A 27,693-nucleotide genomic window follows, 5' to 3' on the forward strand; every position below is an offset into this window, starting at 1 on the left:
ATGAATATTGATTACGTACCTCGGCGTCAGGCGCCCGCCCCTCTTGGTTTCCGCCGCTTGCTGCTCGCGCTTGGGCTCGCGATGGGGAAGAAGTCCCGGGCGGTACCCGGCCGCAGGCCCATCCTGCAGCTCTCTCCGCCAGGCCCTCGTAGCAGCACGCCGGGCCGAGACCTGGAGCTGGAACCCGACACGGAGCCGGACTCTACTGCGGCGCCGCCCAGCCAGTCAGCTCCTGTGGCGGCGGCGACCCCGACCCCGACCCCCACCACGACGTCGCCCTCGGTGCCTGCCGCCGCGGCCCCAGACGACCCGCCTTCAGAAGGTGAGGGCGCGCGGGGCCCCCTGCCCCTAGTTGGGATGTCCGAAACTCGAGCGCGGGGCTTCCGGCCTAGGCCTCGGGCGCCTCACCGGGCCCAAAGAGGATGAGATTCCTGGACTGGCGAGGCCTGCGGCCCAGGGCCTCTGGGCCGCGCGGAGGGGGCGGAGGGCCGGGACCCACCCAGAGGCGCCCTGGCGGGTGCGGGGCAATCCCGGGAGCTTTCGGAACCCACTGGAGATGAAGCCTCCGAGGCTTCTGAACATCGCTGTCGCTCCGGAAAACGGAGTATCGTCCACGTGCGAGACTTGTAGCCCTGCGGTCTGGCCTTGCCACCTGCTTGATTGCTTTTTTTGCTGAAATTCAGACATTGTTTAGTCGAGAGTTAAACAAAAAAACACTATGGAGCCGGGAGTTTGGCCTAGTGGTAGAGTGCATGCCTAGTCTGCACAAAGATCCGGGTTCGATTCCTCCGTACTACATACATACAAAACAAAAAAAAAAAAGCTGGAAGTGGTGCTGTGGCTCAAGTGGTAGAGCTCTAGCCTTGAGAAAAGCCCAAGGACAGTGCTCAGGCCCTGAGTTCAAGCTCCACAACTGGCAGGAAAAAAAAAAATAGACAAAGCGTAAGCACATAGAAATACACACGTCCCGGATCCTGTCGGGCATCCTCCAGATGATTGAAGAAGTGTGGAGCCTATGGGTTTTCAGGTACTTGTGTAGATTAAAATTTAGTACGGTGCTGCATGCACAAGGGTAGGTACTGGGGAATCGGCCACCATTTCAGGTTTTAAGAAAACAGGTGCATTCAGGAAGCAAGTGTGTGTGTGCACGTGCACGCGTGCGGTTAGTTGGAAGCATTTCATTTGTAGTCCTATTACTGTCGAAGTCACTAAAGAAATAGAAGGTTCTGGCTCCGCTTGTTCCTCCCTCCTCCCCCACGGGGTCAGTGATGCATCTTGTTTTAAAGTTGATAAAATCTGAAAGGTCAGACAGGATCAATTTGTGGCTTCCCATGTTTTCTTCGGTCCACCGTGTGACTGCAGTTTTCTTCTGTTGGTTTTTAAAATCTAGATGAACAAGAAATGGTGGTGGAGGTTCCCAAGGTTGTTCCAAATCCTCCCAAACCAGTCATGACCGCCAGACCCACCGCTGTTAGAGCAACAGGTATAGATACGCGTTTTTTTCATTTCTTTTGCGTCTTTTCTAGAATACCTTTTGTTAAGTAGGATTTCAAACAGAATGCTTTGTGGGATGCTTCCGTTTTAGTAATTTATTTCTTCCATAAAATGTAATTTATGCTGGGCTTCCATGACTCACACCTGTAATCCTAGCTACTACAGAGGCTGAGAGCTAATAAGGATCATAGTTCAAAGTCAGCCTGGGCACAAAAGTCCCATGGGACTCTTTTGCCCAGTTAACCACCAGAAATTCAGAAGTGGCACTGTGGCTCAAAGAGACAAGGCCTTGTGGGGGGGGGGGGGTAGGGAAATGGGGACCAAGACATGTGAAAGGGTATCAATGTATGGGAATTAATGCACCATCTATCTGGCAAATATCATGTAACCCTTCTATTAATTACAATAAAAAATATATGAAGAAAAAAAAAAAGACAAGGCCTTGAGCTCAAGAGCTCAGGGATTGCACCCAGGCCCAGCGTTCAAGCCTGATGATGGACCAAAAAAATCTTCCAGGGGCTAGTATTATACTGCCTAGGCAGAGTGCTTGCCTAGTATGCACAAAGCTCTCCAGCACTCTATATAAGTCAATCAGTATCTTTGTTTGTGAGGGCTTGCTGGTATACACACTCCATGCAAGACATTTTTTTTCCTGTGCCAAAAACGACCTTTACTACTATTTTTTCTTTTTCTTAATCCCTCTAACTTTTGCTAATGCTTTTTAGTCCTTTATACATACTTGGCATTTTATTTTTTGTGCCAGTCTGGAGCTTGAACTCGGGGCCTAGTGCTATTGCTTCCTTTTTTTCCTCAAGAATGGTGCTCTATCACTTGAACCACAGCTCCACTTCCTGGCTTTTTGATGTTTAATTGGAAGAGTCCTGGGGCCTTTGTTGCCCTGGCTGGCAACAAAAATCCTACTGAGGGGACAGGATTAAAGTCACCAACCACTAGTGTCCAGCTTTTCCTACTTAGAGTAAGAGAGTGCTTTGCTGGTCCTAGGGCTTGAATTCAAAGCCTAGATGCTGCCCTTGAGCCCTCCCCAGGCCCCCCCCCCCTCCACCCCCCACTCCATCCCCCTTGACCTCCCCCAGCCACTACTGAGCAACAGCTCTACTTTCTGCTTTTTGGTGGTTAATTGGAGGTAAGGGTTTCATGGACTTTTCTACCTGGACTGGTTTTGAACTGCGATCCCTAGATCATAGACTCCTGGGTAGATAGAATTAGCCACCAGCACCTGATGATAAACACTTACTTCATCTCCAGTTTTATTTTCATTTCTTCTTCATAGGTATATTAACTAGGAGTTTTGCAATCTTACTTGGTTTTCAGAGAACTAATGTTTCTTTTATTAATTTTTTGTACATTTTTTAAAGTCTTCATTAATTACTGTCCTGATTTTTATTACTTCTATCTGCTAATTTTGGGTTTAGCTTGTTTTCTAGAAGTTTGAGGTGCATCTTTAGGCCGTTGTGGGTTTCCTCCCCCCCCACCCCGCCCCCACATAAGTACTCAGCTATAAATTTTCCTTTTAGCACTGCCTTTGCTTTATCCTAGAGGTTCTGGTATGCCTTGCTTTTTTTTTTAATTCTACGATTTTTATTTTTATTTTTTGCCTGTGCCTGAGCCACGTCTCCACTGCCAGCTTTTGGTTAATTGGAGATAGTGTTTCTCACATTTTTCTACCTGAGCTGGTTTCTAAACCAGGAACTTCAGATCTCAACCTTCTAAGTAACTAGAATTATAGGTGTAAGCCACCACCACCACCTATCTCCCAAGAACTTTTTTATCTCCCCATTATTTCTTTTTTTTATTAAAGAATTTATTAACAATGATTTTTTACATCGTATTTCAAATGACGTGTTTAACAAAGAAGTACTCAAGGAGGGAATCTCTATATACAATCACTGGCACTTAGATTTTAGAACATAATTAAAATTAGGCTGAGGGTTTGTATGTCATAGATACATAATAATCTATGTAATAAAACATTATGTCTATATGACTATGTAATTGTGTTTATATTTCCAGTACCATGTCCATAGCATTGGGTATGCAACTTTTGAATCCTCGCTCTTGTGCTGTTTGGATCTAATAACCACACATTTCTTTAGTAACCCACTAGTCATTCAGCAGTGTGTTGTTTAGTCTTAATGTGTTTGGACATTTTCTCTAGTGGTTGCTGATGAGTTTTAGTTTAACTTTACTGTGACTTGGCAGAATACCTGGAGTTATTTCAGTTTTCTTATATTTGCTAAGATTTTATGTCCTCAAACCAGTGCCAACAGACATTTGGATACTTATGTCATTCACAGGCAGTACAAAAATTTTAATATAGGCAGATGGCCATGCACAGCCAACATGTGTCTGCCCTGATGTGTTACCAGATTATTTACATCCCAGGGCATTCCCTTTTCCTGTCCTGAAGTATGATCATGAGCTGCTGAAAAAAATGCGTATTTTGCAACTGCTGGATAAAGTGGGTAGATGTCTTGTCAAGTCCATTGTGTTTAATGTCATTTGGTTCTGTTGTTTTTTTGTTGAATCTTTGCTTGAGTGGCCTATATCTATTGTTAAGAGTAGAGTTTTAAGGTCTCTCACTGTTTTTGTGCTGGGGCACTCTTAGAGCATTGCTTGTAAGGTTTTGTTTAATGGACTTAAATGTGCCTTTATTTGGTGTATATGTATTAACTGTTAGTTTCCTTCTATTCTGGAATTTTTCTTCCACAGTGGGGTTTAACCACAAATCATCCTGTTACTCCTGAAATGGACATTTTAATCAGCAAACTCTTGTGGTCTTTTGAGAAAGTATGGTTCACTGATTGTGAGTTTGGGGGAAGATGTCAAGTAGCTATATGCAGTCTTAAGTGTATTGTATAACTAATGCCTTTGATGGTTTAGTGACTTTTCTTAGCATGTCTTTGGAATTGAAGGCCTTGTGTTTTACCATTACATCCGTAAACCCAGTGTAGTGTTTACTACTTTTAACTCTAATCAATAAGTAAACACAATGTAAACTCTTTGGCTAAGGAGCCAGGTTATCTGTATTTTCTTAGGTATGTCTTAGGGCATTCAGCACTGTTACTAAGATTTTCCTTTTTGCTTGTAGGCGGCTTATGTTTACTTGGTGCTTATGCAGACAGTGATGATGATGAGAGTGATGCTTCTGAAAAACCAGCACAACCCAGAGAGGCAAATGGAAACCAGTCAACTGATATTGACAGTACACTGGCCAACTTCCTAGCGGTTAGTGGTACTTCTGTTTGGGTTTTTCAGTTGTTGAAACCACTTTGCAGCCTGAATCTCAAATGGTTGTTGTGCTTGTCAATCTCAGTGTCTCTCTTCCTCCCCTTATGTTTCTTCCTGTCTTCTTTTCATCCTTCTCTTTCTTTCCCTTTTGTAAAGCTTCTAGTAAAGAGAAAAAAGAAGAACGCAAAGTCTTGGGAAACTTGTGTAATTGAAAGAAGAGTTGAAACTGAGTAGCTTAGAATTGTGGGCCTAACATAAATAATTGCTTGTTTGCAAGTTTTGGGTTTTCCTATCATTAATGCCTTTGTCACTCTTTGCATTCTGTAGGAGATTGATGCTATAACAGCCCCTCAGCCTGCAGTTCCTGAGGGAACTTCTGCTCCACTTCCAACTCCACCTCGACCAGAGCCAAAGGAAGTATCATCTGCCCTTTCCTCCACTACATCAAATGGAACAGACTCGACCCAAACAACAGAGTGGCAGTATGATACTCAGTGTTCACTTGCAGGAGGTGAGTATGGTACCTTGTTTAAAAATCTTTTAAGTGCAACCCCAAGGTAAAGATTCTTAAAATCTTGACATTAATAAGGTAAGAATTCTGGTCTAGGTGTAACTGCTGTAAGATGGTGAGTATGATAGCAATCTTTAAGAACCTGTAGACTATAACTTACTTTTTTGGAAGAGAGGATGCTGATATTGAAGTCTGAACTCAGGGACCTTCAGGCTTGCTAGTTATTCCCTTGACTCCTTTTTTGCTTATTTTTTCAGATAGGATCTTGTGTGTTTGCCTGTGGCAACCACAAACTTGGATACTTCCAACATGTGCCTCCTAGTAGTTAGAATTACCGAGGCATTTGTTGAGATCAGGGAATCTTGCTAGCTTTTTCTCTGGCTAGCCTCAAATTATAGTTCTCCCAAATCCCTGCCTCCTGAGTAGCTGGGATTACAAGTGTGCACTGCTACGCCCAGTTATGAGTGAGACTGAGCACTATCCCTAAGCTTCTCAGCTCAAGGCGAGTGCCCAACCATTTCAGCCACAGCTCTACTTTCAGCTTTTTGCTGGTTAATTGAAGATAGAAGATTCTCAAGCTTTCCAAGACAGTCCAGGCACTAAAGTCCGTGAATCTTTCATCTCCAGTTAATTAGCCAACTGGAAGTGGCCCTTGTGGCTCAAGGGGTAGGTGGTAGCCTTGACCTAAAGAGCTCAGGGACAGCTCCCAGGCCGAGTTGGAGCTGTCACTTACACCTGTAATCCTGGCTGCTCAGGATACTAAGATCTAACTACTTGGGAGGCTCAGACTTCCAAGGATTGTGGTTTGAAACTAGTTAGGGCAGAAAAGTCTGCAAGACTCTTACCTCTCCGGTTAACTAGCAGAATGCCAGACTTGAAACTTGGCTCAAGTGTTGAATGTCAGGCTTGAGCAGGAAAGCCAAGTAAGAGCAAGAGTGTTAGGCTGGTTGTTCTCAGTTGGAGTAAGGAGTCGCCTGTCTTCCAGCAAAAATTTGACAATGTCTGAAGGTTCTTTTTGTTACTGTAGTTCATGAGTAATGAAGCTAGTGAGTAAAAACCATGAATGTTTCTATTATTCTTGAGTTTCAGAAGCCTTCTTTCTGTTAGATTGCCATGGCTGTAGAATAAACACCTAAACTGTTGAGGGTTTTGTATAAAGATTGTTTTATTTTCTTGTAGTTGGAATTGAGATGGGAGATTGGCAAGAAGTCTGGGATGAGAACACAGGATGCTATTACTATTGGAACACACAAACAAATGAAGTAACTTGGGAATTACCCCAGTATCTTGCCACCCAGGTACAGGGATTACAACATTACCAGCCCAGGTAAAGCAGACTTGAAGAAAATACATAGATAAATGTTAGTCTTACATTGTGCTAAAGATATTTGCCTTCTATTTCTCCTGCTAAATGTTATCATTTTTTCCAGTTCTATAACAGGTGCTGAAACTAGTTTTGTGATGAATACAGATATATATACAAAAGAGAAAACAATTTCTGTTTCCAGTAGTAAAAATGTACCTGTCGTAGCCAAACGAGAAGTTAAAAAGGTTAGTGTTTTATTGTAGGGCATTTGGTATTTAAATATAAATGTCGAGTTTTGGAGCAGCTCGTATTTTTTAATATTATTGAACATTTCCATCATAGAAGTACAATCTCCTTCGAAGCACACCTTAACAAGTCATATGTTGAGATGACAAAAATGCTAATCTCACTTAAAATCTGCCTCTGCTTCCTACTAATCTATCTTTGACTTTGTGAGAATAGGAAATGATACATATTAGTCCCACTGAGAACTGATTGTAATTCAACGACGGCTTTTACTGACATTTCCTTTCTGTGTTTGTAAGAGTTTGTTAAGTTTAAATGAATTTTGTAAGTATTCAGTGACTAAAAGTAAAATTAGTATGGATAATGTAGTATATGACTGGGGGAGATTTTGTTGACAGTTGATCCTGAATGATTTCATTCTTTGTAGGAAGTAAATGAAGCAATTCAAGCTCTCTCTAACAATGAGGAGGAGAGGAAAGGAGTGGCAGCATCATTGCTTGCCCCTTTATTGCCTGAGGGAATAAAAGAGGAGGAAGAGCGATGGCGAAGAAAAGTAATCTGTAAAGAAGCAGAGCCAGTTTCAGAAGTGAAAGAAACAAGTACAGCAGAAGAAGAAACAGTGACCACAGTAAAGCCAAAAGAAGCTCTAATGGACAGTATAGAAGATCCTTCTCAGGAAGATGTTTGCAGTGTTGTTCAGTCTGGGGAGAGTGAGGAGGAGGAAGAACAAGATACCCTCGAGCTGGAGCTAGTTTTGGAAAGGAAAAAAGTAAGTTTTTGAAGATTTAAAGTGCATTTTTTCCTCTTAATATTGTCATACTAGCCAACTGCTAGTGGCTCACACCTGTAATCCTAGCTATTTAGGTGGCTGAGATCTGAGAATCGCAGTTCAAAGCCAGTCTGGCACTAAAGAATGACTCTTAACATCCAGTTAAGCAGTAGAAAACAAGAAGGGCTGTGGCTCAAGGGGTAGGGCGGTAGTCTTGAACTGAAGAGCTCAGGGATAACATCCAGGCTTCAGATATTTTGTTCCATGACGGACCAAAAAAAAAGATCTTAACTATAGAGTTGGAGTGTTTTTGCATCTTAGCTTTATATAATTGATAATAAATGACTACATAACTGTGCTTTAACCTCCTGTTGCTGAGGTTATAGTCATGCCCTACTGAGCTCTTTTTTTTTTTTAATACTACATTAGTTATGCTGGAGGAATTTTAGTGTTAAGTTTCCACATGTGTAGGTGTGTGTGCAACGCATGCATCTGTGTGCACCTTCTACTGGGACTTGAACTCATCCTCAAGCTTTTGCTTAGCTTTTTGCATGTGTTGGTATTGGGGCTTGAATTCATTGAGAAGGTGGTTTTTGCCTATTTTCTGCCATTGTTTTTTCCGCCTTGGGATGGTTGCATATGCTACTGCTGAAAGATCCCAGTGTAAATCAAAAAATAAGTATTGTATGATAGTCGGATTGTATGATCTGAAGCTTCTCTCCAATTCAGAACTAAAGTAGCCAAGTGCCAGTGGCTCACACCTGTAATTACACCTACTCAGGAGATGTAGGATCTCCTGTAGATCTGAGGAATGAGGTTCAACACCAGCCTGGGCAGGAAAAGTCCCTGAGACTCTTATCTCTAACCACCAAAAGTCAGATGTAGAGCCGTGGCTGAAGTGGTGAAGTGCTAGCCTTGAGCAGAACAACTCAGGGACAGCGCCCAGGTCCTATATTCAAGATCCAAGACTGGCACCAAATAAGCATAAAAGGACTAAAGTTATAAAGAAGGACTGGCTACATTAAGCTCTTCCCATTGTGTAGGTCGGAAGATTTGTATATTTGTGGCTGTCTAGAACTAAAGTTAGTGACATTAACTTTATTGTTGTGTTCTTTCTAGGCAGAATTGCGAGCCTTGGAGGAAGGAGATGGCAGTGTGTCAGGGTCTAGTCCACGTTCTGATAGCAGCCAGCCAGCCTCTCAGGAAGGAATGCGTAGACTTATGTCCAAAAGAGGAAAATGGAAGATGTTTGTTCGAGCCACAAGTCCCGAGTCCACCAGTCGGAGTTCTAGTAAAACTGGACAAGAGACTCCAGAAAATGGAGAAGCTGGTAAAATATGCTTTACTTCCTGCAGGAGGAGCGGGGGTTAGTGATGTGAATTAAACCCAGACCTTTGTGTATCTTAGGCCAGATCTTTACCACTGAGCTGCATATCTGGTCCACATTGGCTTTAATGCTGAGTAATGAAAAGGGATACTCATGCTTCCCTTCAGCAAAATCAGGGAGGTTTATTATGATTTTGGTTTTGAACCTAGTAAGATTTTAAAGCCAGGCGCCAGTATCTCATGCTTGTAATTGTAGCTGTTCAAGAGGCTGAGATCTGAGGATCGTGGTTTGAAGCCAACCAGGACACAGAAGTCTGTGAGACTGTTACTTCCATTTAACCACCAGAAAACCAGAAGTGGTGCTGTGGCTCAAGTGGTAGAGTGATAGCTTTGAGTTAAAGAGTCAGGGACAGCTCCCAAGCCCAGAGTTTAAGCCCCTCAACTGACAGGAAAGAACAATTTTCAGTACCAAGTGGGTATAGTATATTGGCCCTGCAGAGATGTGGGTCACAATTCCAGGTCAGACTGGAGAACAAAGTTAGGCCATGTAGAATTAGCTAGCTATGGTAGTATCTTATAGTCTCAGCTACACAGAAAGCATACAAATTATGGCAAAAATGCAAGACTGAAAAAATCACTACAGCAAAAAGACTGACTTGAGCATGTGGTTCAAGAGATACCACTTTTCTAGCAATTGCAAAAACAAACATTTTTACAGTGCACTTCAATGGTATTTTCTTAAGGTTCTAGCTTAAAAATAATAGAGGAAATAAAGTCTTAAATGAAGACTTTTTTTGTGTCAATTTTTGATCATATAGATGCCCAGTATGGCAGCAGATGAATGTCTGCACTTGAGAGATTAAGGAAGAGGCCAGCCTGAGGTATATATGTACTGTGTCAACCACACAAAATAAAAAGAGATAGGGAGCCTTGGCTAAGTTGCCTCACACTGTTATAGATAGAAATTGTGGCTTAAGGGGCCAGGAGTTTGGCCTAGTGGTTAAAGTGTTTGCCTAGCATGCATGAAGACCCGGTTTCGATTCCTCGGTACCACATACATAGAAAAAAGCCGGAAGTGGTGCTGAGGCTCAGGTGGTAGAGCTCTAGCCTTGAGAAAGTCCCAAGAACAGTGCTCAGGCCCTTAGCTCAAGCCCAGGACTGGCAAAAAAAAAAAAAAGAAATTGTGGCTTAAGTGATTCGAAGTAGCTAGGACTATGGACATAGGCTATGGTACCCATCAAGATTGTCCATAATTTTTTTCACCCCCTGGGCCTGGGCACTATCCTTGAGCTTCTTTTGCTCAAGGCTAATGCTGTACCGTGTGACTGACAGTGCCACTTCTAGTTTTTTCTGCCACTTCTAGTTTTTTCTGAGAAGTTTATTGGAGTTAGTGTCTTACAGACTTTCCTGTCCCGGCTGACTTCAAACAACAATCCTCAGATATCAGCCTCCTGAATAGCTAGAATTACAGGCGTGAGCCACTAGTTTGTTATTTTGACATTATTTTAATAATACTTGTAGCACATTTTCAGTTTTAGTTACAGTAACACCTGTGCAGTCCTGGGCCAGCCTCAAACTGGTCAGCCTCCCTATAGCTAGGATGCACCAGCTTATTCCAGCACAACTGGCTTAATCAGTTGAGGTGAGGGTTTCTTAATTTCCTGCCTTGATTTGCTTCAAACCACAGTCTTTGCTTCTGAATGGAATTTAAATGTGAGCCGCCGCCACTGACTTCTCCTCTAGAGCTTTTAACCAATTCAGAAAGGAAATTGAGTGGCTTGAAATTAATGTTCGTGTTGGGTAAAAATTGCTTTTACCTGTAATCCTGCCTACTCAAAAGACAGATCTGGATAGCTCAGTTCAAAGCCAGCCTGGGCAGACGAACCTGAAAGACTTGACCAATGAAGGAAAAAACAAAAAACTCTGGAAGTGGAGGCATGACTTAAGTGGTAAAAGTGTTAGCCAGAGGAAGAGAGTATTTACTTATTGTTTTTTGGGGGGAGGGGGGGTTATTTTCGTTGTTGTTTTGTGGGTCATGCTGCTTGAACTCGGCCTGGGTGCTCTCCCTGGGCTCTTCAGTTCAAGGCTACCGCCCTATACTTTGAGCCAAGCCCCACTTCCTGTTTTGTAGAGATTAATTGAAGATAAGATTCTCAGGTCCTTTTGTGCTGCAGCTGGCTTTGAACCTTGATCCTCAGATCTCAACCTCCTGAGTAGCTAGGATTACAGGCATGAGCTACACCTACCCTGTTTCTTTTTTTCTGGTGCTGTTTTTATTTGTTTGTTCTTGAGTCTTGAATTTAGGGCTTGGGCACTGTCCCAGAGCTCTTTTGCTCAAAACTAGGACTCTACCTACCACAAATGTCTGTGTGTGTACACAAGTAAAATCAGGCAAAGGAGAGGTTACGCCTTTATATATCTCTGCTACAATGGGGATATAATGTGTTGATTTTTTTTTTTTTTTTAAGCCTGTCCTGGGCACTGACAGGGTCTGAGCACTGCCCTTAAGCTTTCTCAGGGCTAGTGCTCTACCACTTGCGCAATATGGTACCAGGGCTTCGTGCATGCTAGGCAAGCACTCTACCACTAGGCCACACTCCAGCCCTATGTATTGATTCTTTTTTGTTGCTGGTGGTGGTAGTCGTATTCTTTGTTGTGGGGCTTCAACTCTGTGCCTGGATGCTGTCCCTGAGCTCTTAAGCACAGGGCTACTGCCCTAACCCTTGAGCCACGTCACCACTTCCAGTTTTCTAGTGGTTAATTGGCGATAAGAAGCTCACAGACTATTTAGTGCCTAGGCTGGCTTTGAACCACAATCCTCAGATCTCAGCCTCCCAAGTAGCCAAGATTACAGGCGTGAACCATCGCACCTGCTGGTTGGCTTGCCTCTCTCCCTCCTTCCCTTACTTCCTTGTCCTGGGGCATGAACTCAGGGCCTAAGCACTGTCATTGGGCTTTCCTGAAAGCTAGCCCTCTACCACTTGACCCACAATACTACTTCCAGCTTTTTCTATGTATGTGGTACTGAGGAATTGAACTAGGTCTTTGTTCATGCTAGGCAAGCACTCTACCACTAGGCCAAACTTCTAGCCCCGAAGTGTTGATTCTTTGGGCTTAATTTCGCATTCTCTTTTACAGTGATTGGTGCTGAAAATTCAGAAAAAATAGATGAAAATTCAGACAAAGAGGTAGATGCAGAAGAAACTTCAGAGAAGATAAAAGTACAAGCAGCACCAAAAGTGGAAGAAGAACAAGATTTAAAAGTATGTAAATTCATTAACCTGCAAAATTTTTGAAAAATCTAATCATGAAACTAACTACTAAGTAGTAAACCTACTAAACTAATCCCTTTGGGTGAAAAAGTCATTTAAGGCTGAAATATTAAAAATTACATGGGGCTGAAAATTATAAACATGTACTTTCTTTGAAGTTAAACTTTAAAAAAGGCTTCTGTAAAGTTTGGAAATACTGAAAAGAGCAAAGTGAGTGTGAAGTTCTCCGTGAAATACTTTATTTGTGCTAGTACTAGGGCTTGAAATTGGGGCCTTGTACTCTTGTCTTCACTCTACTACTTGAGCCACTTGGTTTTGTTGTTTGTTGTTGTTAGTGTTGTTATAAAGGTGATTCCAATAGGTTTTTTGATGGTTAGTTGGAGATCAAAGTCTCAAGGACTTTGCTGCTTAGGATGACTTTGAACCTCTATCCTCAGAGCTCAGTCTTCTAATTACCTAGAATTATAAGCATGAGCCACTGGCACTTAGCTCTTTTATTTTTCCCAGTACATTTTTTTTAATTGTGAAATACACATCTTGCCATCTTAACCACTCTTTTAAGTCCAGTTCAGAGGCATTGTGTATATTCACATTATTGTGCAACCATCACCATAAATTTTTCAGAACTCTTTCATTCTTTCCTACTAAACCTGTTCCCATTGAATTCTGACTTCCAGTCCCCAGTTTCTGCCATTCTGTTTCTGGACTCTGCTGTTCTCAGAACCTCATGAGTGAATCCTGCATCCTGTCTGTTCTTGTGTGGTGTCCCCAGATTTCCTTTAATATGTATCAAGAGTCCCTACCTTCACAAGGCTGATACACAGGCTTATAGACCACATTTTTATACTTGCATTTTTTTTTTGACTTACAGTCTATTTTCAGCTGGTTAGCTCCATGTGTGTCAGAACATGTTGTAGTGTGACTAATTAGTATTTAATTCTTATTGACTATTACTACTTTATTTTGTGAATTATTTACTATAAATTAGTTTTATCCTGTAGGTACTTGGAAATGTTTTAAATAGGTTATCTCATTTCTAGTACGAAACATTTAAGTGAAAGACTAGTTCTGATTATACTGTGGTTTACTTTTTTTTTTCTTTTTTGCATTACAGTTTCAGATCGGAGAACTGGCAAATACCCTGACAAGTAAATTTGAATTTCTAGGCATTAATAGACAGTCCATCTCCAACTTTCATGTGCTGCTCTTGCAGACTGAGGTAATTTACTCATCATTGCTATAAGTACTTGAGATGAGTTTTTGGATTTGTTTTGTGCTCGTATGGGGTCTTGAACGTAGGGTATTGAGGCTCTCGGTTGGCTTTTTGTTCACAACTAGAATTCTGTCATTTGAGCTACACTTGCGGTTTGAGCTTGCTACTAGATAATTGGAAATAGAGTCTCAGACTTTTCTGCCAGGGTTGGCTTTAAACCCTTGAGTCACAGCAGCACTTCTGGTTTTCTTGTGGTTTATTGGAGATGATGATGATGATGATGATGATGATGATGATGATGATGATGATGATGATAATGATGATAATTCTCCATTGATTCTAGACTCGAATTGCAGACTGGCGGGAAGGGGCACTTAATGGAAACTACCTTAAACGAAAACTTCAGGATGCAGCAGAACAACTAAAACAGTATGAAATAAACGCCACTCCTAAAGGCTGGTCCTGCCACTGGGACAGGTACGCACTCTTCTCCCCTTTTCACCTTTGACCTTTGACATCTCAGACATGATTTGTGATCACCACCATCTGACGACATGACAGCCTGTCTGGAGACTGTGAGCAGCTACAGTTAGTGGTGCTGGGCAGGCAAAGCACCGCAAGCAGAGTTTGGCCAGCCACACATTGGAGATACAAAAAGCAATGTTTGTGTTCCATGTAACGGATTTTTTTCCAAGATTGGACGAAGCCGGTTTTTACTCTCCAGAGTGTTGCACGGAGTAGGGCGGGCTTGGGGGTTAAGCGCATGCGAGAGCTCTGTGCGCTTTACAGGACCTCTGGAAGCAACTACTCCTGATTAACCTCGGTGAAGTTAAAGAAAACTTCGTGAATGAAGATGTGAATGAAGAACAAGATTACTATCCTCTGCCAGCAGGTCAGATGAAAACATTTCTTTTTATATTTGACTTTTCTTGATTTTTTTTTCATTATTTGAAATCTTTGCTCTTTTATTTTTCAGCTCCCAGATCCTCTCCCTCTCTTTAGCTTTCACTGTGTTTGATATCAAGAATATGAAATGTGAATTCCACGGTCCAAGAGGGGAAGAGTCACCTTTCACAAACTTCGTTGTTCTCTTCTTTGGAAGGGAAATTAGTGTTCTAGGCGATTGAATCCCTTCATTAATGAAACTTGGAACCCTGTTATGCATTGGCACAAAAACAAAACATGTTTTCTAAGTCATGTGTTGGAGAGGAGGGATCAGGGCTGTATTCACAGAGCTGCTGACACTGCAAATAGCTTTGAATTATCCTGGGTTCTTCATCCTCAATTGTCAAAGCTCTTTGTTGCCTTTGTGAATAGCAGTCCCTAAGAAGAGGTTCGTCCCTGTGAGAGCAGACTGCTTGTCCTGGGACAGGACCAGATGGAAGTGTCCTTGTAGGAGAATGGATTTTAAAACATGTGTTTTCTTTCTTGTAATTTAGGGATCATAGACGATATTTCTATGTAAACGAACAGTCGGGCGAGTCTCAGTGGGAATTCCCAGATGGTGAGGAGGAGGAAGAAAGCCAAGCACAAGAAAATAGAGACCAGACTCTTCCTAAATCAGCCTTGAAAGACAAAAGTGGCACTGATTCAAATCCTACAGAATCCTCTGAAAATTCCACAGGTGGGATAGTTTACTCTGTACTAGCTGGACAACAGTGATTTTTAGAGAAAAGACATGAAATTAGAATAGTATTACTTGTTTGCTTTTGTCAGTTGTGGAACTTTAACTCAAGACCTGGGCACTGTTCGTCAGTCCTTTTACTCAACATTGAGCCACAGATCCACTTCCAGTTTTTGAGAGGTTAATCGGCAATAAGGATCCTACAGGGACTGTTCTGCCAGGCTCATTTCAAACTACAATTCACAGATCTTAGCCCCCTGACTAACTAGGATTACAGGTGTGAGCCACCAGCTCCTAGATCAGAGGCAGTAATTCATATCATTAGTAATCTAATTTAAACTGTGAGCTATGGGCACTGCTTTTTGGGGGTTTTTTGTTTGTTTTCCTAGTCCTAGGACTTGAACTTAGAGGCTAGGCACTGTCCAGGAGCTGCTTCTGCTCTACTACTTGAGCTAGAGCATCACTCCTTGCCTTTTCTCTGAGTAGTTTATTAGAAGTGAAATATTACAGGCTTCCTGCCTGATCTGGCTTCAAACCGCAATCCTCAGATCTCAGCCTCCTGAGTAGTTAGGATTACAGGCATGAGCCACCATCACCCAACTAGCACTACTTTTTTATGTTTTAGGCATCATTGTAGCTAGGATTACAGGCGTGAGCTACCTTGCCCAGCTACATCCTATTTTTGAAAAAGCTGTGAATCTCCAGAAACAAGAATGAAAAAGATTCCATATTTTGAACTGTCAATATATATGTGGTGATTTTTTTTTTTACATTATTGTGGAACATTAGTCTTTTGATATTAGTCTTTTGATATAACCGATTTTTCCATCTATTAATCTTTTTCTTTTCATTACATAAGTTGGGTAAAGAGTACATTTCTTGGGAGGGGCCAATGTATTATTGGTGCAAATCAAAATGATAGAAGAAATATTGTGAAATTTGTACTAATTTCAGAGAAGTAATAATTAAAGACTGCCAATCTTGGGCTGGGAGCATAGCCTAGAGGTAGAGTGCTCTCCTAGAATGCATGAAGCCCTAGGTTCAATTCCTCGATACCATATACTCAGAAAAGGCTGGAAGTGGTGCTGTGGCTCAAGTGGCAGGGTGCTAGCCTTGAGCAAAAAGTATCCAAGGACAGTGCCCAGGCCCCAGGTTCAAACCCCAGGACTGGCCAAAAAAAAAAAAAAATTAGCAAAATAGTGTTGGACACTATAATGCTAGCTACTCGGGTGGCTAGCCAGCGTATGAGACTCTTACCTCCTGTTAATCATCAAAATATGGAGCTGGGGAAGTGTGGCAGTGACTCAAGTAGTAGAGCACTAAAAAAGCTCAGGGACAGCATTCAGGTCTTGAGTTCAAGCCCCAGAACTAGCATCCAAAAAGAAAAAAATCATATTCCAATATACAGCAATTAGATAACAGGGTGAATTGTGACATTTAAGAAGGAAGATATCCTTCAAAAAAAAAAAAACAGGCTTTCATGCCTCTTCCATTGCTCTCAGGATCTAAATAGTTTTCAGAGAGCTAATCATTTTCCTTGGAATGACAGTTAAGTGAATAATGGAATAATGAGACGTGAGCTTGACAATGCTTAGCAGCCTTTGCTCTTAAACAGATAGTAGCTCATATGATGATTCATGACTGAAATCCCAGCACTTGAAAGGCTGAAGAAGAAGAATCAATAGGTTGAAGCCAGCCTAGGCCACATAGAAAAGCCCTGTATAAACCAATAAATAGCCAGGCACTGGTGGCTCACACCTGTAATCCTAGCTACTTCAGAGGCTGAGATCTGAGAATCCCGTTTCAAAGCCAGCTTGGATAGAAAAGTCCCCATGAGACTCTTATCTCAAAACCAACCACTGAAAACTCAAAAGTAGAACTGTAGCTCAAAGTGGTAGAGTGCTAGCCTTAAGCAGAACTCAGGGACAGTGCCAAGGCTGAGTTCAAGCCCCTACCAAGAAGAAGAAAAAAAAGACAATAAATACTTGGTACTCTGGGTCACAGAAGAAAAGGTTCTGGTAATATTACATGATTTTGTTAACTTCTTTAGCCTAAATAAAATGTCACCTTAAAAACTCCATAAAATTCCTTTGATAATTTTAGAAAATAGCAAGAATAGTTTTCTACTTCATTTCAGAAGTATTTCTCAAGTTACAGGATATTTAAACTTACCTTTCCATGAGACTTTTCTAGTAATGGTGTTATATCTGATAATAGCTTGGGGATTTGTTTTGTTTTTTCCTCTGCCATTTGCCGTTTAACAAATAATGAACTACAGGTGATAGTTGTGGAAGAGTATTGGTTGTGGTCCTGCGTAGTTTCATTCCTGTCTATTGTGTGATCTCCCTTGCTCATGTTCTGAAATTGAATACTGTAGTTACTAATACTAAAAATGTTCCTTATGTTTATGACTCATGCTAGATGCTGGCTGTTAAATGCAAATTTAAGTGCCATTTTTTTCTGATTACAACAAAACAGGGTGTCCTAAGAATCCCTGGAACATGATCAACTTGAGTCTGAATAAAATCCAAATCTTAGCTGATCACCTAGTAGGTCATACACTGTAATCCTACTACTTAGGAGACTGAGATCAAAACCAGGCCAAGCAGGAAAGGTGGTAAGACTCTATCTCCAATTAACCGTCAGAAAACTAGAAGTAGTGCTGTGGCTCAAAGTGATAGAGCCTTGTGTAAAAGAGCTTTGCCCTGAGTTCAAGCCTCACAACCAACAGGAAGAAAAAAAAATCCAGACCTTTTACAGTAAAAAGTCTATGAAATTTTAAAACAATATCAATAACTTCAAAGTCTGTAAAATCATATGTATATACTCGTTGTTGACTCAGTAGTGACTGATGTCACCTTTGAAGAAGGAAAATTGGGGGCTAGTGGTGTACCTCAGTATTAAATCTTGTGCTTAGCATGTTTAGGCCTCTGATTTATAACCCTCAAAACCACAAAAAAGCAAAGAAGATACAAATTACTCTTTGATGAACCATGACTTCTTGAGATTTTGTTTGTTCTTTCTTGATTCAGTGCTTGAACTTAACACCTTACAATCGCTATAAAGATGAGAAGATAAATGGATTTGGGAGGCATATATCATACAGACTCACTTAAACTACTGTTTTTGTCTTGAATTATATTTGTATACTTTCTTCATATTATTAAAACTGACTTCAAGTGTAGTTATTTCTCTTTGTAGTTAAATAAAGGAAGGGTGCTTATAACAGCACCAGGTGGGGGAAATGAATAAAAATTTATATCACTACCCTATTTTCTTTAAGCTTGTAGAATTCTAGCACATAAGTAAAAGCTTTATGTGATACTTAAACAAATGTTCTTTCACATGGAAAATTTTACCCAACAGGTTAAATTTACCTGAAACAGATTAAATTATCAATGTTTAAACTATACCTTTTGGCCAGGCACTGGTGGTTCACAACTGTAATCTTATCTACTCAGAAGGCTAAGTTCTGAGTATTATAATTTGAGGCTAGCACAGGCAGAAAAGTTCTGATTTACTCCAGTAAATCAGCAAAAAGCCAGAAGTGGAGGTAGGTCAGTTAAATTTCTTGGCTGGAAACTAAGCAGTACATCAAAACCAAGGTAATAAACATTGAAAATTAATAACTTAATTATCTAAGACTAAATTTCCTCCTACTGGCTCAAGTTATAGAGCACCAACCTTGGGCAGGAAAGCCAAGCAAGAAAACAAGGCCCTGAGTTTAAGTCTAGTCTCAGTGCTGGCTTATAACATTTACTTTGGGATCAGGTATTCTTTAAAAATGTACCTTGTAGCTAAATTTGTCCAGAGTAGGTTAGTCTCATTGGTTTATACAAGATACAGTTAATGGGTTGGAAGTGTGGTTCACTTGGTAGAGGGTTAGCCCATGAGTGAAAGTGGCAGATACTAAGTTTGAGTTTCAGTCTTGGACCTAAAAAAAAAAAAGATGTAGCAGGTGTGATGGTTACGCCTGTCCTACTCAGGAGGCTGGGATCTGAGGATCACCGTTCAAACTAGCCTGGGCACTAAAATCTATGAGACTCTTTATCTCCATTTAACACCAGAACCACCACAGTGGCACTGTAGCTCAAGGGGTAGGGCAGTAACCTTGAAGAGTTCAGTGGCAGCACTTGGGCCCAGAGTTCAAGTCCCACAACTAACAAAAGAAATAAATAAAAAGATGTACTTAATTCTGGCTAAGTCACTGCAGATCTAAATTTATTAACTCTGAACCTCTTGTACTGCCTTGAATATCTCTGAATGGCAGAGTATTTTTATCATAAATGTATTGATATGATACCTTAGTTTAAAATCTTACCAGTATTATCAGACATAGTTAATCACATATATTATGACTAGTTAAGTAGGAGGAAGTTTAGCTCTTAATTAAGTTATTAATCTTCCGTGTTTATTACCTTAATTTTTAGATGGTTTTGATGTCGTTATAAAGTAGGGTTCCTAGCCAAGGTCAGACTTGGTCTGTAAACTGACATGTAAATTAATATTACTGACAAATATAAAATATTAATCATTTGGAGTCTTGTGGCTGGAAAATTACTTTATCTTCTGGTAATTTTCTAGTGTCCTTTTTCTTAGCAGTTAAAAGGAATGTTTCAAAGTAAATACAAAAATAGTATGAGTCAAATTCATAAATTTTGTACATAATATATTTTCTATTTAATCCAGAACTAGTGAAGCTACTATAATAGAGCCCAGTGGCTTTTTTGTATTTTATCTTGGCAGGTGCAAGTGTGCACTGTATTTTGAACAAAATAGCTTTTCATCTTGTTCTAGAACCTTTTATAAGGGAGCACTTACCCACTTTTGACTGACCATATCTATACCATGAAAATAGATGTTATTGGAATGTGATTTCTAAAGCTCTTGAATTCATGATAGCTTGCCATAGCTTTCTTGAGCCTTTTATAATGGAGCCCTTACCCACTTTTGACTGACCATGTCTACACCATGAAAATTGAGGTTATTTGAATGTGATTTCTAAAGCTCTTGAATTCATGATAGCTCACCATAGCTTTTTAGTAAAATAGGAAAGTACTAGCTAGGCCAGCAGTCAGACCTAGCTAACTCTGACCTGGCCTTACAGCTGTGTGACCTAAAGTCAGCTCCTGCCTGGGTTCCATTACCTTTGAAATAAGGAAGTTAAACTAGATAATTTCTCATGTCTCTTCTACTCCTAAATTCTATGATTTTTAGGGAGAAAATCCCCTCAACATTGCTGGGATATATTTCTAATGTCCCATATATTGTGAAACTTCCCTATTGACGATAAAGAGGGATGGGGAAGGCTACAAGTAAGTATATCCTATTTTCTCTAATCTTTACAAAAGCTTTTCCCAGCAGAGAAATTATAGGAACAGTGCCTTTCGTAAAATTGGAGGAAAGCTTTATTCTGCAGTGGTGATTTCAAATCTTTTATGTTCAAATTCTTTCCTCCCACCCCCCTCAGGCTTCTGTCACTCATAAGATGTTAAGATCTGAGGGTTGATGAGGCTTGAAGCCAGCCTGACTCTTACTTCCAATTAAGCAACAAAATGCTAGATTGGAAATATGGCTTATGTGTGGTAGACCACCAGCCATGAGCAAAAAGGCTAATATAGCCCAAAGAGGATTTTTTTTTTAAATTGTTATTTTGGGGTTGGTTCTGAGGCTTGGATTTTCCAAGCCTTGAACTTTGGGGCAGACACTTGGCCACTTGTCACTCTGCTAGCCCATTTTCTGGTGTCTTTTTCAAAAATCTTGTTTACCTTGAAGGCATCTCCTGAATTTCCCCTTTATCATTAAAAAAAAAGTTTACCCCTTGTCTTCTCTTCTCTTATTGTGATTCCCAAGTGACTGTAATTTTCACATATTTGAAGTTGTAACAGGATCAACAGTAGCTTCTTGCAAATGGAATTTTAGAAATGGTAACTAGATTGGTGTGGCAACATGCTCCTGTAATCTCAGTGCTTGAGAAGCATAGGCAGTAGATTGAGTTTGAAACCAAACCTGTGCCACAAAGTGTAAGACACTGACTTAAAACAACAGGAATCTCCTAGTAACCCAGACTATCAAAATGACGATGAAAATATTAAACGAATACTTCTCTATGTCATCCCTACTCATCCAACTCCAGCAAACAAGTGGAGTCACTATTCCATATGTATGTGGCTTACTTACCTCTTCACTTCTGAGACATATAAGGATCCCAGAGAATTGATTCTTATCTGTGGCTGTACTACCCGCTCATTGAAAATAGAAATTTCCAGACCACAAATTCAGATGACCAGATTTACCATTGAGTTAAATTGATAATCTTCATTTATCCATAAATATGCACCCAGAGAAAAAGACTAATACTTTGAGGGCTTGGGAAAGTGCTGTGTGTTATAAACTCTTCCATAGTGTCATTTTCCAGCTAGTTTACTCTTTGAGTAGCATCAGTGTGGAGTAGTTGCCATGGGCTAGATTTTTGCTTGTCACTGCTTTTTTGAAACTACCGTGCACATTGTCTTCAAGTTGATACTGAAGTTTATTTCACTGACCAGTTGACTGTTGCTCTATTAGCTTTTTGTGTTACTTTTCCCCTGACTGTCCTGTCTGTTTTCATAGGTTCTCTTTGTAAAGAATCCTTTCCTGGTCAAGTTTCCTCATCACTCATGCCACTAACTCCATTCTGGACCCTCCTTCAGTCAAATGTGCCAGTACTTCAACCTCCATTACCCTTGGAAATGCCACCACCCCCACCTCCACCCCCAGAATCCCCTCCTCCCCCACCACCCCCACCTCCTCCTGCAGAAGATGGTGAGATCCAGGAGGTAGAAATGGAGGATGAGGGAAGTGAGGAACCTCCTGCCCCAGGAACAGAAGAGGATACTCCTCTGAAACCTTCAGCACAAACCACGGTTGTAACTAGCCAGGTAATTAATTCCCATGGCATTCTGAATAGTTATGGTAGCTGATTGTTATGGTGCATGATTGGTGGCATGTTTTACTTTGGAAGCACATGTTTGACCAGGGCCATCAGCCACTGAATCACATTGTTTGTGTTCCAGAGTTCAGTTGATTCTGCCGTCTCTAGTTCTCCTTCTACTAAAGCAATAAAGAGGAAAGCCTCAGAAGTTAGTACTGCAGTGGTTCAAAGATCAGCTACTATTGGTAGTTCTCCAGTTCTCTATAGCCAGTCAGCTCTTACTACAGGTAAGTGTTGCCAGAACTAAATGCTTTTAATTTTTTTTTTTTTTAAGATCATTAAGACTGTTGATAGGTATTTCTTCTGTTTTAAAGAACACTGTTAAGAGCTTGGAATGTGGTTTAGAGGTAGAGTGCTTGCCTACCTTGTATGAAGTCTTGGGTTCAAGTCTTCAGTAAACAGAAAAGGCCGAAAGTGGCACTGTGTCTTAAAGGGTAAAGCTCTTTCCTTGAGCAAAAGAAGCTCAGAAATAGTGCCCAGGCCTTGAGTTCAAGCAGTTTGTCGAGAGCCAGGTTCTGGTATCTCGTGCCTATATTCTCCACAAGGATGCTGAGATCTGAGTGTCATGATTCAAAGCTAGCACAGGCAAGAAAGTCTATGAGACTGTTCTTGCCAATTAATCACCAAAAAGCTGAAAGTGGAGCTATGTTTCAACAAAGCTCAGAAAGGGGTAGGGTAGGGAATGTTTGATACATAATTTTTTCCTATGCATTTGCATTCATCAGTGATTTTGATGCTTCAATACCTCAGTGCTAAAATACTTGGAAACTAATATTTTGTTACTAGCAAATACACTATTTCCTTTTTTTAGAAAAAGGTGTATTGAAATGATTTTGCTTGTTCTAGCCCACAATTCCTATGTTCTTCTTTGTTTGCTGTGTTAGGTCACCCTGCCACCGTGATTGGACACCAGGCTACAGGGATTGGACCCCAAACAATGTCAGTTGGCCATCCAGCTGCAGGAATGAGTCATCAGGCCAGAGGATTGAACCTACAGTCAAATTACCTTGGACTAGCAGCAGCATCTACAATTATGACCTATGCTGAATGTTCTGTCCCAATTGGAGTAACTACTCCCTCCTTACAATCAGTCCAGACCCGGGGTACTGTGCCAGCCACTGCCATTATAGAACCACCTCCTCCTCCTCCTCCCCCTCCCCCTCCTACCCCACCACCACCACCACCAGCTCCCAAAGTGCCACCACCAGAGAAGACGAAAAAAGGGAAAAAAGATAAGGTGAATTTTTTTTTTAATTTATTGTCAGTCATGGGGCTTGAACTTTGGTTCTGGGTGCTTGTCCCTGACTGAGCGCTTCAGCTCAAGGCTAGTTAGTGCTCCACCATTTTGAGCCATAGCACCACTTCTAGTTTTCTGATGAGTAATTGGAGAGAAGAGTCTAATAGACTTTGGTGCCCTGGCTGGCTTTAAACCATGATCCTCAGTTCTCAGTCAGCCTTCTGAGTAGCTAGCTAGGGTTATAGAAATGAGCCACCAATGCCCAGCCAAGGTGGCTGAGCATTTTACATGTAAAAGTGGTTTTGGGGGCTTTAGAGTCATGATTCAGTTGGTAGAGCACTAACCAGTGAGTAAAAACATCAAGTACAGAGTTTGTAAGTACTGATCTCAGGCCCAAAAATGATTTTTTTTATTAAAGAATTTATTAGCATTGATTTTTACATCATATTTCAAATGTCATGTTTAACAAACAAGTAGTCAAGAAAGGAGTCTATCTACAATCACTGGCACTTAAATTTTAGAACATAATTAAAATTAAGCTGGGGGTCTGTATGTCATAGATCTGTGTAAATATGTTTATAGCCAAAAATGATTTTGAGGCAGGAGGTATGACTCAAGTGGTAGAGCACCTGCCTAGCAAGTGTGAGCTCCTGAGTTCAAACCCTAGTACTGCCAAGTAAAGTTGTTCATAATCATGGCCAGGAGTGTGGCTTAGTGGTAGAGTGCTTGCCTAGCATGCCCAAAGCCCTGGGTTTGGTTCCTTGGTACCACATACCCAGAAAAAGCCAGAAGTGGTGCTGTGACTTACAGATAGAGTGCTAGCCCTGAGAAAGCTCAAGGACAGTGCCCAGGCACCGAGTTTTAGGCCCTAGGACTGGCCAAAAAAGTAGATAATAGTCATATTGTTCATTACCACCTCTGTGTAGTTACAAGCAAAACAAAAGAATACCCACTATGCAGCCACTCCCTTATCCTATGTCCCTTAGGAGCCCCAATCTGCTTTATACTTCTGGCTTTCTCTGTTCTGGATAGTTCATATAAGTTAATTCATTCAATGTGTGTTCTTTTTTTTCTGGCTTTCTTTACTTACTATTTTCCTAGTTCGTGCACTTAACCATGTGTTAGTATTTTATTTGGGCAGTTTTGGACTTTGAACTCAAGAACTGCTAGTCCTCAAAATAGGGATACTGAGGTTTGATTGCCCAACTCTGGTGTGCATAGGTATCCAGCACCCGTTGTTTGGAGGTTTCAAGAGGTCATACTTGTCCTCATTGAACAATTCTAGCATCCTTATTGAAAATCTGCTGGACTTCAGATTTTATTCTGCTTGCTGATCTATATACTGATCCTTGTCAGTACTGTACGGATTACTGTAGTTACAGATTTTTAAACTGATGAGTCCTTCAGCTTTGTACTTTTTCATATTTGATATTCAAAACTCCTTGCAATCCCATAGAAATACTAGTCACCTTTTCCATTTCTGTATCAAACATAAGGATTATTTTAAGGCTCTTAAAGCTTTCATAGTGATTAGGATTACAGGTTGCCTTTTATTTATCTTATGTAATATTGACATCTTACCAAATTGAACTTTTTAGTATGTGCCAGAAGCTGGTTGCTTATAAACCCATAATCCTAGCTACTCGAGGCTGAGATCTGAGAATCACAGTTCAAAGCCAGCCTGGGCAGAAAAGTCTGTGAAATTCTTATCATCTGAAGATCAGAAGTAGTGCTGTGGCTTAAAGTGGTAGAGCTCTAGCCTTGAGCAAAAGAGCTCAGGCACAGCACCCAGGCCCCAAGTTGAAGCCTCATGGCCCACAGAAAAATAGCTTCAATACATGAGCCAGATATGGTGATTTATACCTGTCATTCCCAATGCTTAGAAGGCCAAGGCAGGAGTTTGAAGTTTGAAGCCAGTCTAGGCTACATAGTAACAAAAATTACCAATATATAAATGTGGGTTTTTCCATTTAGAGACCACTTGACCCGTATTAGTAAAGTCCTATGTTCAATACTCAGCACTACAGAGAATAAAATAAATGTATGATAGGAAGGCTTTAAGAAAATTTTTCTGAATGGATTTAACAAAAGTCACATTTATGAATCCCACAAATTTTTTAAGTCAGGGAAAGGTCTTCTCTCCAGTGTGGAGGAGCCTGTTCCTATTTTATACATTAAGATTTCTTCTGCTATAGGCCAAGAAGAGTAAAACAAAAATGCCATCTTTGGTAAAGAAGTGGCAGAGCATCCAGCGTGAGTTAGATGAAGAAGAGAACTCAAGTTCTAGTGAAGAAGATCGGGAATCAACTGCACAGAAACGAATTGAAGAGTGGAAACAGCAGCAGCTGGTCAGGTAAAAACCAAGCCATCACATTACAGGCTTGTAGTGGTCGTAGACATCTTAAAGCAGTCCTATTCTTTTTGGGGGGGGGCCGGGGGGGATTGCTTTTTTGTCGGTTATGAGGCTTGAACTCTGGGCCTGGGCACTGGCCCTGAGCTCTTCAGCTCAAGGCTGCTGCCCTACCCCTTGAACCACAGCACCACTTCCGGTTTTCTAGTGGTTAATTGGAGATCAGAGCCTCACAGACTTTAGTGCCTGGGCTGGCTTTGAACCATGATCTCAGCCTCCTGAGAAGCTAGGATTACAGGTAAGAGCTACCATGCCTGGCAAAGCAGTCCGATTCTTGAAATGGTAACCTGAGAACTGGAAAAGTGGCTTAGTGGTAGAGTGCTTACCTAGCATGTGTGAAGCTCTGGGTCCAATTAATTCCTCCATAGCTCAGCTGGTACGAGTGCTGTAGCTCAAGTGGTAGAGTGCTAGCCTGGAGTGAAAAGAAGCTTAGGGACAGTGCCCAGGCCATGAGTTCCCAAGACTGGCAAAAAAAGAAATGGTAACCCATAGCATACAGAATGCTCTCTATACTTGGCCTGGAAATTTGAAACATTTTCATGAACACAGGTATAATAGGGTTTTCAGTTTCTGTTAGAGCTTTTTAATTTGCTCAGAATTTTATAAAGTTTTGTTCTTTTTCTTTCTAGTGAAGTAATATGTGTTGTTTTTACAGTGGCATGGCAGAAAGGAATGCTAACTTTGAAGCCCTTCCTGAAGACTGGCGAGCCAGACTGAAAAGGAGGAAAATGGCTCCAAACACATAATGTTATTTTTATATTATTATTTGGTTTTGTGTTCTGTCTTTACCAGTTTTACTGTTGTCACATAAATTATAAGTGTTATGGGGAGAACATTTCTTGGGCAGGAGCACATGCTCACAGGTTGTCCATTCATGAAATGTAATTTTTCTGTATGTTGAAGGTGAGACGATTACCATTGTTTTGTCCTGGCTGCTTTTACCCTCACAGGCAATTTTAATGTGTTAGTATCGGTCAATCTTGAAGAACAAGTGGCTTGTGAGCATGGCATTTCATAAGTTTCTTGTTGACAAAAAGTAAAGGATTTTCCTGCCCATTAGATGCTCATTTAGTTCACATTTTGACACACTTCATTAACTTCGACTCCAGAACAAGTTCATTTAAGAAGGCAGCTTTTTATTTGACTCTGTTTGGATCTCTTTGTCTCTTGAGTCTGCCCAGAGATTCTGAGGTCTGTCAGGTGATAAATACACTTTGTACTGATGGCCAGCCTCAGAAGTAAATCTTTCTCAGATGTTCCGGGATTTTACACACTAGTGGGAATATTTTAAGTTTTAAATAGAGGCAGAATGGCAGCCACAAAATCTTTGATATTTGAGAAATTTCCCCTGTGAAAAGTATGTGGCAGTGTAAGAGTAGCCACTATGTATTATGTTTCCACTGTTACTGTGTATTCTAAAATTTACCTCCCTATGTGTGAATGTATTTTCTATAAAATTCCAGTATTTAGAAAATTGTTCATTGTCTGTACTATCACAATCAGGTAACGTCACTTTAAACTGAAGAAAAGCAAATTGTGTATGAAAGCTGTTTGTATTTCTCCAGTTTCTGACCTTGTAAATATGTATATATGCACTAATAAAAGTCTTTTTATACTCCTAATTGGGTATCCTTTTCCTCTTTAAGCTGTTACTCCACAAATACGTAGCCAGGACTTACTTTATGTCAATTCTTGATGGCTGTTTTCTACTCAAAAGAAAAAGCTAACAGTATCTTGGGCGGGAGGGAGGGGTAAAAAAATAGGCCTGTAGCACCAGATGGGTGGTACTCAGTTTCTGGAGCTTATACCCTATTTATAAAATTTGCCCTACTTTAGTCCTGGAAATGATGTAATGTGGTTAGCATTTTGAAAAACATAAAGGTGCTTTAAAGGCTTTTTTTTCTTTTTGAATAAAAATTGTGATTATAAAATTGATGTATACTCAATAGTTGTATATCATTAACCAAAGACATTCGTTTAATTATTTCCATATACTCCTATGCATATAATTAATTTTTTAACCTAGTGTCATGTATGTTAATGTGTTAGATTGTTTACCATAG

General features: G+C 40.8%; 1 protein-coding gene across 2 annotated transcripts; it reads left to right on the forward strand.

Moving 5' to 3' along the window:
* Fnbp4 (formin binding protein 4) lies at window positions 1-27,365 on the forward strand. Of its 2 annotated transcripts, XM_090347696.1 has the most exons (17): window positions 1-322; window positions 1,391-1,483; window positions 4,604-4,740; window positions 5,071-5,254; window positions 6,434-6,581; window positions 6,685-6,805; window positions 7,234-7,575; window positions 8,695-8,905; window positions 12,040-12,164; window positions 13,288-13,392; window positions 13,730-13,863; window positions 14,826-15,010; window positions 21,623-21,930; window positions 22,066-22,210; window positions 22,868-23,220; window positions 25,416-25,573; window positions 26,286-27,365. In XM_090347696.1, exons 1-17 carry the CDS (start codon window positions 1-3, stop codon window positions 26,374-26,376), a joined length of 3,162 nt encoding a protein of 1,053 aa, XP_090203822.1. In that variant the 3' UTR covers window positions 26,377-27,365. The 2 variants fall into 2 exon arrangements, 1 of the variants encoding a protein (XP_090203822.1); XR_016538035.1 differs by lacking the exons at window positions 21,623-21,930; window positions 22,066-22,210; window positions 22,868-23,220; window positions 25,416-25,573; window positions 26,286-27,365 and adding an exon at window positions 14,176-14,278 and having other exon boundaries at window positions 33-322; window positions 14,826-14,912.
* Window positions 27,366-27,693: the final 328 nt, after the last annotated feature.

Source organism: Megascapheus bottae, chromosome 16 (genome assembly GCF_031878675.1).
Source record: "Megascapheus bottae isolate mThoBot1 chromosome 16, mThoBot2.hap1, whole genome shotgun sequence".
In the NCBI taxonomy this organism is placed as follows: Eukaryota; Metazoa; Chordata; class Mammalia; order Rodentia; family Geomyidae; genus Megascapheus; species Megascapheus bottae.